The sequence below is a fragment of the Crocuta crocuta genome, unplaced genomic scaffold (genome assembly GCF_008692635.1).
Source record: "Crocuta crocuta isolate KB4526 unplaced genomic scaffold, BGI_CrCroc_1.0 scaffold650, whole genome shotgun sequence".
NCBI lineage: Eukaryota > Metazoa > Chordata > Mammalia > Carnivora > Hyaenidae > Crocuta > Crocuta crocuta.
In genome coordinates this window covers 1,080,561-1,094,279 of record NW_027532882.1, presented here as the reverse complement: position 1 = coordinate 1,094,279, position 13,719 = coordinate 1,080,561, and the positions used below count along the sequence as shown (strand labels likewise).

The 13,719-nt window shown below is 49.3% G+C and overlaps 1 protein-coding gene across 2 annotated transcripts in view; it reads right to left on the bottom strand.

Moving 5' to 3' along the window:
- The window catches only part of INSR (insulin receptor), a 114,049-nt gene that overhangs the window by 43,553 nt on the left and 56,777 nt on the right, over positions 1-13,719 (bottom strand). For both annotated transcript variants that reach the window (XM_077745709.1, XM_077745710.1), the window contains exon 2: positions 3,202-3,523. In XM_077745709.1, the coding sequence (XP_077601835.1) occupies positions 3,202-3,523 (322 nt within the window). The remainder of the gene's footprint in view (positions 1-3,201; positions 3,524-13,719) is intronic.

Here is a 13,719-nt window from a genome sequence, read left to right as displayed (position 1 = left end):
AAATGTAATGCACGCAGAGGCTTGAAAAGTCCTTGCACATTGAGGCGGGCCCTTCCTGGCTACTGCGCTGAGAAACCACACAGAGAAAGTCCCCAGCTGCCCATCTAAGATACGAGAGGCTATCCTATACCATCCGGTCATGGCTGGCTCAGCCCAGGCCAGACAAACCACCAGTCAACCCACAAAAATCATTATAAATCAGAAATCAGTGTCGTCTTAAGTCACGAAGTGCTGGGTGGTTTGTTACACGGCATGAGCCAACCGATACACTTGTGAAACATTATCGTTTGGTTGGGTACAATTAATAAATTGGCAATTAAAACATCAATTGGTGGCAAATGCCATGAAAAGAGTGAAAACTGTGTGATGTGCCCAGGAGTAGCCAGATGCTAATTCAGACAGGACGGTCAAATAGGGGAGGGTTCTTGGAGGAAGTGACTTTTAAGCTGGGACCTGGATGAAGCCAGCCATGCAAAGATCAAGGGGCAGAGTATTCCAGGGGGAGAGAACAGGGATGCCCCATACCCACTGCACTCTTAATATTCACCCCCATATATTCACCCTCCTCGTCCCAGGAAAGAGCACCTTGGTGCTCCCGCCACATACCTCAAAGTGACCATAGCTAGTGAGGCTTTTTAATGAATCATGTGGGTTCCCAGACCTCTGTTCTGAAAATACAAAAAAAACTATTTCCCAGATAAACCACAAGAATGGAAGAAAACATATCTGGTCCTATTCAATATCAAACTACATTAAAAATAAGAGCACTAAGGGGCGCCTGGGTGGGTCAGTCGGTTGGGCGTCTGACTTCGGCTTGGGCCATGATCTCATGGTTCGTGGGTTCGAGCCCCGCATCGGGCTCTGTGCTGACAGCTCAGAGCCTGGAGCCTGTTTCAGATTCTGTGTCTCCCTCTCTCTCTGAGCCTCCCCTGCTCACACTCTCTCTCTCTCAGGAATAAACAAAACGTTAAAAAAATTTTTTAAGAAGTAAGAGCACTAAAGTCTTTCATAATATAAAAGAAATGCTTCAGACAGAAAGCTATTGATTTTTTTTTGAAACCGACAAAGTAAAATATTGCTATGACAAGTCACAATTGGGATCCTCCCCTCTGCCCCCTTCCCCTCAGTAAAGGACTCAGACATCCCAGGACAGGCTTTCAATTTCCTGGGGCTTCAGTTCTGGGGCGACCACGGCACCGTCAGCAGGCACATCAAAGAAGTCCCCTCCTCTGTGTCTCAGGTCTCAGTGACGGTCAGGAAAAAGAAAAGACCTTTTATTTAAAGCCAATGTGTCTAACACAAACATCTCACCGGAAGATGTTAATATCCATGCTGTATTTCAAACATGGAAAAAAAACAAAAAACAGAAATGAATCAAAAGGAATATGGTCATTTTCCCAACCTGACTGATAAACGGGCCAGGGAAAAAAAAAAAAGCCCTGTCTGGCATGCCAAGTTGATTTATGGAAGCCTATTTTTGGCCAACAAAGCCACTCGATAGGTTTTATCAAAAACAAGTAAAACAAAACATTTTGTACTCGCAGGTTTCACAAACACTCAAAGCGAGGCTCATAAGAACCGAAATAAAGATTGTTTTCCTTCCCACCCACTCCACCCGGGGAAATAAAATTTCCCACCAGAACACGCTTGCTTGGCTAATTCTCAAGTCTGAAGAGGAAGATTTTGTACGTAAGCAGATCAGCTCAAGGCCGCTGGACGTGCGTCTGTTTCTGATTTGTTTTTTGTTGTTTTGCGGGGAGGGGGGCCTCAAACCCCAACACAAAAACCAGGAAACAGATTTTTTAAACTCGGTCATGGCCCTGAGACACTGAAATAGCTCATCTAAAAATCGGACAACATGAACAAAAAGTCTTCAATGTGCATAGGAAATCTGACTCACCTCCGAAGAGAGAAAACCCTATTCCTCACCCAAATAATAGGAAATGGTTTGATGGCACAGTCCTTCAGAAAGTTAACAAAGCCCTGGGAACAGTCTAGAATGGAGTCTCTTTCCTCCTTGCGCTCCAGGCTAATCTCAGCATGCTGTCCGGCTCCAGCTCCGGGAAAACATAAAAACCTCAGCTCTGTTCTTGGTTGTAACATTTGGCAGCTACATCATTCCAGAGAGTTCCGTCCGAGCGAAGGATTCTAGGGGAAACCGAGGGCTTCTTTTATGTCTTCTATTCCCAAAGCTAAATCCAGAAAACTTTAAAAATGGTGGGTCAGGGGACGCCCGGGGGGCTCAGTCAGTTAAGTGTCTGACTCTTGGTATCAGCTCAGGTCACGATCTCACGGTTTGTGAGTCTGAGCCCTGTGGTCGGGTTCTGCGCTGACAAGGGGGGACCCTGCTTGGGATTCTCTCTCTCTCTCCCTCCCTCTCTCTTTGCCCCTCCCCCACTCACACTATCTCTGTCTCTCTCAAAATGAACTTAAAAACATTTTTTTAAATGTTCATTTATTTTTGAGAGAGAGAGAGGGAGGGAGCCCGACGGGGGGAGGGGCAGAGAGAAGGGAACACAGAATCCGAAGCAGGCTCCAGCTCCGAGCTGTCAGCACAGAGCCCGATGCGGGGCTTGAACTCACGAACTGGGAGATCATGACTTGAGCCGAAGTTGGACGCTTCACCGACAGAGCCACCCAGGTGCTCCAACTTAAAAAAAAAAAATGTTTTTAATTAAAATTAAAAAAAAACTTTTTAAATGATGGTTAAGACACTCAAAAACTGGGGCACCTGGGTGACATAGTCGGTTAAGCGTCCGACTTTCGCTCAGGTCATGGTCTCGTGGTTCGTGGGTTCGAGCCCCGCGTCGGGCTCTGTGCTGACTGCCAGCTCAGAGCCTGGAGCCTATTTCGGAGTCTGTGTCTCCCTCTCTCTCTGACCCTCCCTTGCTCACGCTGACTCTCTCTCTCTCCTAGAAATAAATAAAAAAATATATATTAAAAAAAAAAAAGACACTGAAAAACGTTTGATCTCGAGTCCTTTATAGAATGTTTGTCAATTCCTGCTCCAAAGGCCAGGAACAAACACAGGAGGCAGAAATAGCCTCTCACAGATCCAAGTGCATACAGGCAGTCGCCAGCCGCCCCCTCACTCATAGCCTGTTAACTCGGGGTTCTCACACAACGTTAACACCATGGCCAACCCCACGTGGAGCCCGCTGTTCGCCGCCCCCCTCCCCGGAACCCGCAGCCAGGACTCACTTGCTGGAGTTCATCGTGTACCCTGAGGGGCACTCGGGGATGCACTTGTTGTTGTGAATGACGTACTGGTGGCAGCCCTGTCTCCGCGAGTTCTTGCATTTGACGTGCAGGTCCCGGCAGAAGCTGAAGTTCACGCAGCGCCAGTCCTGGAAGTGGTAGTAGGGGGGCGGGCAGGTCTCCACGCACCTGCCGTCCAGGTAGAAGTTGCGACAGGCCACGCACTTGGTGGGGTCGTCCGGCTCCGAGCAGTTGCCTAAACACTCGCTGTGGCAGCAGAGGCCATCAGCGGTGCAGCCATGCGACTTACAGATGGTCGGACAAACTGGCGGGAGAAAGAAAACAGCTGGTCAACAGCTTCGCTCAGGTGCCGGCTGCACAGACAGCGAGTCTGGAAGAGGGAGGCGCCAGCCAAACAAAATAATAACAGTGACAGTCTCGCTTCTAGTGCTTGCTTCGCGCCAGGCACAACTGCTCACTCGCATCAGCCCCCAAGCCAGTGGCGTGCTCCTGGACGTTTAAGACTGCTTCGGAGAGGCAGACAAGCTCGACACATTTCCACGGTGTACAAAAACACCCCCACCTCGGTCCGTTTTAAGGTACCCAAAGATGCTGCTGAACATGGAGCTGGTAAGAGATAGTAGTAAGGGGCGCCTGGGTGGCTCAGGCGGTTAAGGGTTCGACTCTTGATCTCAGCTCAGGTTATGATCTCACGGGTTCCTGAGTTCCAGCCCCGCATCAGTGCGGAGCCTCCTTGGGATTCTCTCTCTCTGCCCCTCCCCCCTTCGCGTGTACTCTCTCTCAGGATAAATAAATAAACTTAAAAAAAAAAAAAACCAGAGAGACACACACAGTAGCACAGCATTAAACAGCGTATCTGCCACACAGCTATAACAGTAGCAAATAACCTCAAAAGCGTAAGTAACAGAAAAATATAGTGAGATCATAGGAAGTGGTGAGGATCCATGATCTTTGTTTCTAACATAATTTGTTAAGTCTGCATCATGTATGTTTCCATAACCGCTTCCTTAATAACTAGTTTGCAAATTTCCTGACAATATGATCACTGGTTCTACCAAGCCGGCTCCAGCCGCAGATCCATTATTCTGTCCTGTTTTCTCCATGTTACAAATGGGGAAATCAAGGTATGGGAAGGCGAAGCTAATGGCCCAGCGGTCATTTATTGCTTCAACAGCCATCTGATGACCCCGATCTAGACACCGCAGCCAAGGAACACGGAGAAGGAACAAAGTGGCCGCAGACCCACCGGAGGCAGATTAGTTACTTAAACACACAAATGTGTCACTGCATATGCAACAAACTCTGCGCTGCACGTAAGGGGAGGGGACACTTCTGTTGCAACATGAAGAAGTTAATGAACAGGAAGAACGGGGAAGGCCCTGCAGATGGAAGGTCAGAGGCTTGCATAGATTTTGTGGCTGGGGCAGTTTCTTGTTCCACGAAAGTGAACTTGTCCACCACCCAAGGCTGGATTCTGCCCTGGTTTCCCGCCGCGGCTGGTCACCCATCCCTTCTCTCGCCACTTCTCGCTACACATTGCTTCCTAATTACCCCCTGATTTCAGACCCTCCCTTCGCAGTCTGTCGGCAGATCTGTCCCTGGACAAACGGCTTCCCTGAGGCTGGACAGACCTCGTGGCATCCCCTGTTTCACTCACTCACTCTGCATGGCTTGGAAGACGGATTGGAAGCTGGGGGGTTGTTACTGACCCCCCTGCTCTGGACCAGACTTTTTGTTGCAGCAACTTCCCGGCCCCACCCGACCCCAACGACCCGCCCTGCGAAGCAGAAGTGGCCCTGGAAGCTGCGTTCACACAGGGCCAGCACTGTCTGATGGAACTTTCAGTAATGTTCCCAAGTTGCGCTGTCCAACACGGTAGCCACTTCTCCCCTGTGGCTGTTGTGTGTGGTCAGTGCAACGAGGAACCGATTTTTTTTAATCGTGGCAAAATACACGTAGCATAAAATTGACCATCTTAACCATTTCTATTAATGTTTGTTTATTTTTGAGAGAGACAGAGAGTGCAAGCGGTGGAGAGGCAGAGAGGGAGACACAGAATCAGAAGCAGGCTCCAGGCTGTGAGCCCGACGCGGGGCTCGAACCCATGAACCGCAAGATCACGACCTGAACCGAAGTCAGAAGTTTAACCGACTGAGCCACCCAGGCGCCCCAACCATCTTAACCACTTTTAAGGGCACAGCTCAGTGGCACCGGGTACACTCACAGTCATACAACCATTCCCACGACCCATCTCCACAACTTTCTCAACTTCCCAAACTGAGACTCTGTCCCCATGAAGCACTCACTCCCCACCCCTCCCCACCCCCAGCTCCCACCATCTACCCTCTGTCTCTGTGGATAGAAATCCTATGAGTGGAATCATAGACTGGCTTTTTTGTGACTGGCTTGTTTCACTGAGCATAGTGTCTTCAAAATTCATCCAAGGTGTAGCAGGCGTCAGAATTTCCTGCCTTTTTAGGGCTGAATAGCATTCCATCGTGTGTGTATATACCACATTTTATGTATTCCTTCATCCCTCAGGCTCCTGGGCTGTTTCCACCTTCTGGGCATTGTGAATACTAATGTTAAGATCACGGGTACACAAATATCTCTTCAAGACTCAGCCTTCAATTCTTTTATGTATATGCCCAGAAGCAGAATTGTTGGATCACACAGTAATCCTATTTGTAATTTTTTTGAGGAGCCGCCATATTGGTTTCCACGGTGGCTGCGCCATTTTACTGTCCCACCAAGAAAACATAGGGGTTCCAATATCCACTGGGAAACTAAACTTTCCATTGTTTGTTCTCGGTTTTAATTTCACCAGCCACAGGTAGCCATTGGCTCACACACTGGACAGCAGAGGCTTCGAGAACAAAAGTACACTCCTCGCCAAGGCCGAGAGGTCTCTTGTGGTCTAGCCTGCCCTGGGCTCTCCAACTCCTTCCTCCAGGCCCAGACAGCAGCCATTTGAGTCTCCCTTCTCCTCCCCCCTGCTCCCCCCTCCACCACACACACACACACACACACACACACAGGCCTGCCTCAGGACCTTTGCACCTGCTGTTCTGGCTGCAGCGCCACCCCCCCCATTATCCTCCCAAGACTGCCCCCTCCCTGGCCTTCTGGCCCCAGCGCTCTTGAAAGACCTTCTCTGACCTTCCTGCTGGAAATCACTCCCTCCTCCTCAACCATGTTCTAACACCTTATCTGATGACATTTTTCTTGTAGTATTTATCACTCTCAAAAAGTATCCTGTCCTTGTTGACTGTCCTTCGAGAGGCAAGGCCAGGGACGGGTCACGTCTGCTCCACCCGCTGCACTGGCTGCTACGACCCTCGCTCCGAAGACGAGGCTCACACCTGCAGTTCAGCCGACACGTCTCTGGTGAGACAGAGCGGAGGCAAAGGCAATGGCTTCGGAGCAGTTCCCAAGTACCCAGTGTTTAGCCACTGGCTCAAGAGCACCTCCAAGACCCACCCCCACCCCCACCCCCCAAGAGGTGCTCCACAAATACTGTGAAAATATGCATGCAAAAATTGAAGCATCTGTGCATGCGTGCGTATGCTTTTTTTTTTTTAATGTTTTATTTATTTCTAGGAGAGAGAGAGAGAGAGACAGCGTGAGCAGGGGAGGGTCAGAGAGAGAGGGAGTCACAGACTCTGAAACAGGCTCCAGGCTCTGAGCTGGCAGTCAGCACAGAGCCCGACGCGGGGCTCGAACCCACAAACCGCAAGATCATGACCTAAGCGAAAGTCGGCCGCTTAACCGACTAAGCCACCCAGGCGCCCCTCTGCTTTTTTACATCATGGGCCCCAAAAGAACTAAGAGGCTCTAATCGGAGGAAGGTGGGATGATGGGGGGGATGTCCGTGTAGGTTTTTTTAGGGATTACATGCCACCCATTAGATTCTCATTTAATTCTAATAAAGCAGGGGGACGGGGTAAGTGCCATTATCTCCATTTCTTTTGTTTGTTTGTTTTGAGAGACAGAGCAAGCAGGGGAGGGGCAGAGAGAGAGAGAGAGAAAGAGAGAATCCATGCTATCAGCGCGGAGCCCAATGTGGGGCTCGAACTCACAAACTGTGAGACCACGACCTGAGCTGAAACTAAGAGTCAGATGCTTAACTGTCTGAACCACCCAGGCGCCCCCATTATCTCCATTTCACAGAGGCAAGAAGACAGGCCCTTTTGAGAGGCAGCAGGGCGAAAGCTAACTCTCGATCTTTAGGCTCTGAGTCTGGTATTCCTGGGTCTAAAGAATCCCCACGGGGGAACGCAAACGGGTGCAGCCACTCCGGAAAACAGTGTGGAGGCTCCTCAAAAAATTAAAGCTAGAACTACCCCACGACCCAGCAACTGCTCTACTAGGAATCTGTCCAAGGGACACAGGTGTGCTGTTTCAAAGGGGGCACGTGAACCCCAACGTTTATAGCAGCCCAAGTGTGGAAAGAGCCCAGATGTCCATCGACGGATGAGTGGATCAGGAAGCTGTGGTGTGTGCATACAACGGAGTATTACTCGGCAGTCAAAAAGAATGAAATCTTGCCATCTGAACAACATGGATGGAACTAGAGTGTATTACGCTAAGTGAAATGAGTCAGAGAAAGACAAATATCATATGACTTCACTCATGAGGAACTGAAGAAACAAAACAGATGAACACAGGAGAAGGGAAGGAAAAATAAGACAGAGGCGGGGGGACAAACCATCAGAGAATCTTCCATACAGAGAAATAACGGAGGGCTGCTGGAGGGGTGTTTGGGGAGAGGAAATGGGCTAAATGGGTGATGGGCATTAAGGAGGACACTTGTGGGATGGGCACTGGGTGTTGTATGTAAGTGATGAATCACTGGGTTCTGTTCCTGAAATCATTATTACACTATATGTTAACTAACTTGGATTTAAATTTTAAAAATAAAAAAATAAAAATAAAGAATCACCGCGGCCATCCACAGGGTCCGTGCAGTCCCGGGAAGGCATGACCTGCACCCAAAACTGGCAACACGGCACCCACCACCCCGCAGGCACACCGTGAAGACGTCTTTAAAGGGGCAACAGCCTCAGTTTTCCTGTCTGTAAAATGAGAACAATCCCTTCACTTCTCACAACTAAACAAGACGATATGGGTAAGGCACAGAATCCTTTGATTCCACACGTAGGTGTGATACAAGTTCGCTCCCATGGCCACTAGTATGATGATCACCGCCGTTACTAACGATCTGTTTGCAGGAACCCAAGGCCCGAAACTCAAAGGCAGGAAGCAATATATTAGGCGGACAATGATTATCTTGGACTCGCAAAGACCCCACCCTCTGGGAAAGCATATGTGAGAACAGGAAAGGCTCTATTTCCTGGGCTGGGGCTGTGTCTAAGGGTCAGCCTTGGAGTTCAAAAGAAGCATTAGCAAAGACCCAACAAAGACTTCCCAAACACATAAGCCTTCCGGCCTAGACAATGCCAAGAAAAAATACTCAACACTTGCGCTCAAGGCCGGAGGCTGACGGCTGGAGTTTTCAATTTCTTGCCGGGGCCCACCTGAGAATTAGCTCATTCTCCAGCCCAGCCGGCCAGCTTCTTCTGCAAGCAGCCCAGAGAAGTCAAGCAAGCACGGGCGGGGCTGTGCCCAATAAAACCTTATTTACAGAAGCAGGCAAGGGGCTGGATGGTTTGCTGGCCCCTGCTCAGGGACGCCTATCTGTGACCGAGTCACTATTTCTGTCGGAGTGTAGAACCCGGGGACTCAGGCATCATCTCATAGATGGATACACGGCAGGGGCGCCTGGGGGGCTCAGTTGGGTTAGCACCTGACTTCGGTTCAAGTCACAGTCTCACGGTTCATGAGTTCGAGCCCCGCATCGGGCTCTGTGCTAACAGCTCAGAGCCTGAAGCCTGCTTCGGATTCTGTGTCTCCCTTTCTCTCTCTCTCTCTCTCTCTCTCTGCCCCTTCCCTGCTCACATTCTGTCTCTCTCTCTCTAAAATAAAAAAAAATTACTATTTAAAAAGTAAATAAAACATCATAAATGATGTTTATCCACACAGAAGGCAGAACCTCGCAGTGATGGCGATGTCGTGGCCCCCAGGACCTAAAGCAGCCCCGGGCCTCACTTGACAATCCTATTTCAGCGACCACAAATGGCTCAGAGCTGCCATTCTGCAGGGACCCCTCACTAAAGGGTTAAAAGAAATGTGGCAGTGTCGCTGGGTGTTCTTTCGCTTTATTTTTTTTCTTTTTCTTTTTACATAAGAGTTGTGTTGTGAACTTTTGAAGGCTGTGCTTTGATAGTGATAAGCCACCTCCGGGTATCTCCCACTCTGTTTCCGAGTACTTGATCTTATTTAACAGAAATGCCAAAGGGCTGGCCCCTGACCCCCTCCCCAGGCTGAATTATGAAAACCACAGGTTGTGCAAGATGAAAAGCGACCAGGCGGAGGAGGGGCTCCCTTTCCTCTCCCCTCGCACCTCCACCTCGACGGGAGGGGATGGCAACCAAGCCCCAGCCGTCCCAGCTGCCCGGGCTCAGAGGGCTACCACCCTGGGCTCATTTCCTCTTCGAGAAAATGCCAAGCGGTCCAGGTCTGCCCGCTTTCCCGGGACAGGTGCGTGCTCTGCGGGGAACACACACCCGGACCTCCCAGACCCAGCCAGCACCAGTCAGTCCCGCGTCTTCCAAACACATAAGTTCCTGGTCCACCTTCTCCCTCTCCCCCTACAAGGTGCCTCGGGCTACTGGCCCCCAGGCCCTCCCACTTCTCCCGAAAGTTCCCCAAGCCCCTGCCCTCCAGTTACACTAGCAAAAGCAGCCACAACCTTCCTGAAACTTTATCTCAAGTGGCTTTTCCACTACACCCTGTGGAGAAGGTTGGTAATTGACCTTGAAACAAACTCACAGAGTAAGAAGCCAGCTGTGTCGGACCCTCTGGCCGGACCCTCTAAGCACGCAATGCTCCCCACCAAAGGATGCCTCCCAGAGAGAGAGAACAACCGGAATGTCAACTTATTTAAGAAGAGGTGATTCAAAGGGCGACTGGGTGGCTCAGCCGGTTGGGCGTCTGACTTTGGCTCAGGTCATGATCTCACGGTTTGTGAGTTCGAGCCCCGCGTCGGGCTCTGTGCCGACAGCTCAGAGCTTGGAGCCTGCTTTGGATTCTGTGTCTCCCTCTCTCTCTGCGTCTTCCCTGTTCATGCTTGCTCTCTCTCGCTCTCTCTCTCAAAAAAATAAATGAATAAACTTTAAAAAACTAAAAAAAAAAGAGGAGGAAGTGATTCAAAGCAAAGGAGGCAAGTGCGATTTGACCCCATATTTCTACTCCTAGGAATTACCCCGCAGACCAGGGACAACGTGTGGATACAGATCCTGGACAAGGGCAGTGTGCGTCCTAAGGGCATTACCAGTTGGGCTCATAACAGCAAAGACCGGGAACAACCTGAAGGTCCACAGCAGGAGACCATGTGAACAAATTCCTATGGATTGAGGAGTGGAATAGTACGCTGCTGTAAAAAAGGAAGGCAGCTCAACGCATTCCGATGTTGGGAGTCACTTCCATGGTGGCAATTAGTGACGTACAAGGTGCAGGGCAGTGTCTGAAGGACATAACTCGCCTGTGGGGAAAGGAAAGGCACACGCGCGGTGAGGTTGCAAAACAGGGCAGCTGGTTCTTTAAACCGCCTAGTAGTTTCTCCTCTTTTCTTCTTTTGTAAAGAATTTTAAGGTTTTAGATTAAAGGGTGATATTTCTAAGTTTGTTTGTTTATTTTGAGAAAGAGAGAGAGAGCATCAGCAGGGAAGGGGAAGAGAAAGGGCAAGACGGAAGACAGGAAGCAGGCTCTGTGCTGACAGCCGAGAGCCCCATGCGGAGCTCAAACTCACAAACCATGAGATCATGACCTGAGCCAAAGTCGGACGCTTAACAGACTGAGCCACCCAGGCGCCCCAGTCTGGTAGTTTCTTATAAACACATACCTCGTATCCTTACCGCACAACCTAGGGGTTTACCCAAGTGAAATGGAAACAAACAAACAAGCCATGTTCACACAAAGACCTGTATTCACATGTTTATAGTGGCTACGTTGGTAATCACCCAACCCTGGAAACAACCCAAATATCCCTTGACTGGGGAATTGGTAAACATTATACCTCCGCACAATGAACACTAGTGAGCAATCAACAAAGAATGAAGTGCTGATGCCCACACCGTGGATGAACTTCAAATGCGTGGCTATACACTATCAACCCCTTTTACGTGACCTCCTAGAAAAGGCAAAACTGAAGAGACGGTGGACGCACATGGTCACCGGGGCTGGAAGCGAGGAAGCGCTGGAGCGGCGCAGGGGAATCTGGGTGAATGATGGAGCGGTTCCGTATCTTGACTGTGGTGGTGGTTGTGTGAATGCACAGATCAGTCAGAATCCGCAGAACTTTACACCAAAAAAGAGTGGATTCTGCTGTATATGAATTATATCTTTAAATGGGGGAGGGGGGCAGGAAGGAGGCACCTGGATGGCTCAATCAGTTGAGCATCTGACTCTTGATTTTGGCTCAGGTCCTGTGTCAGGCTCTGCACTGAGTGTGGAGCCTGCTTGAGATTTTTTCTCTCTCCCTCTGCCCCTCTCCCATTCTCTCTCTCTCTTTCTCTCTCAAATAAAAAAATTAAATTAAAAATAATGGGGGGGGGTAGGAAAGGACTAATGAGACATGTGTCCCTCTGGGAGGGAGGGGAATAAACCTATAGGGTAGGTAGTAACATGCTTACGCATCAGCAAATTTGATTTTTTTTTTTTTGTTATATGTATGTGTACTGCCCTGACATCTATTTGGACACACACTTTTAATTTTTTTTAGTTTATTTTTGAGAGAAAAAGAGAGACAGAGCACAAGTTGGGGAGGGGCAGAGAGAGAGAGGAAGACAGAATCGTAAGCAGGCTCCAGGCTCTGAGCTGTCAGCACAGAGCCCGACGTGGGGCTCAAACCTACAGACCACGAGATCATGACCTGAGCCGAAGTCGAACTCTTAACCGACTGAGCCCCCCAGGCGCCTCTTGGACGCACACTTTTAAAAGGTCTCTGTTAGACAATTAATAAATGCTATTGATCAATTGAATAATTCTATCCTCAATAGCTCAGGACAACTATCAGGGAATAGCTAGCTGCCAGGCGTCATTGAGAGCTTTTAAGAAGGTTGTCTTAAGATCATTTTTCTTATTACAAAGTCAACAGTCAAAGCGAATAAGAAATGTGGTCATAGATCCGAAACGGGGCCAGGAAAAAATAGTATTGATGAGATTCATACAGGAGGCTGTGGATTAAAGTGCCGCATCAGTGGTAATTTTCCGATTCTTATCATTGTACTGCTGCTGTGTGAGATAATTTTAGTGCCCTTAGAAAACAGCCACTGAAGAATTAAGGATAAAAGGGCAGTATGCCTACAACTGACTCTCAAATGGTTTAGGGGGAAAAAAAATGTGTATAATGTCCATACATAAATACTTCAGAGATAAAACAGGGTGAGATGTAACAACTAATGAATCCGGATACAATTCCTGCAGCTCATCTGTAAACTTGAAAAGCTACATCAAAATAAAAAGGTTAAAAAAAAAAAACCATCCAACATAACGTTTAAACCCTGGAAGAGTGAGAAAGATTGGCGCAGCGACAGGCTTAGAAAAATAAGCCTTTTCCTTTTTGCTTTTTAAAGTTCAAATCGGTTTGGTTTTTCTTAATTAAGAAGCTATATGGTAAAAAACAAAAGAAAGCCAAAGGGCGAGGAAAAAACCCTGTTTCCATAGCACGACATATGTTAATAACATTTTGGTACATTTCCTTCCAACGCCCGTAGTTAAAAAAAAAAAAAAACACTCAAGATTTATTATCCCCAAAATTACTGCTTTCCAGAAATTTCCAAACGGAACAGTTGCGTCATGGGCCTGCAGACACATTCCCCGCAGGGCCCCGCGGTTCTTTGCAAGTGTGAATTTTATAAACTCTGTAGAGTCATTTTCTCAGTTTCGCAGCCCTTCTCCCCCACACCCTGCCGGGATCGCCGAGCCCCCCACCCCCACCCCGGGGCGCGGGCAGCACAACCCGGGAAAAGCCTTCCCCTTGAAATCCAGAGGATGATCTAATGGCAGGGTGAGGGCCTGGGGCGACCTTCTGACAGCTGGCGGGGTGCAGGGGGAAGGGGTCAGCAGACACCTTTTCGAGTCCGCGACCCCAAGGTCGCGTGTCCTTGAACCAGGGACGCTCGCCCTTTTCTTTCCCTGACAAAGCCGCCCCAACGCGCGCGCAAACCGATTCGCCTTCCAGAAGCGTGTGGAATCGAGTTGCGAAGCTCTTCGGAGAAATACGGCGGCGCACGCAGGCCAGGAAGGGGGTGGGTCTGGGGAAGGGGGCCGGTGGCTCCGCGTTAAGGCAGCCTCGGGATTGGTCGGTTGCAGGTATCTGCGTGTGTGTAGCTCCTAGCGGGCAGGCGGGCCAAGGGCGGGCTGGGCCCCGCCCCCTCG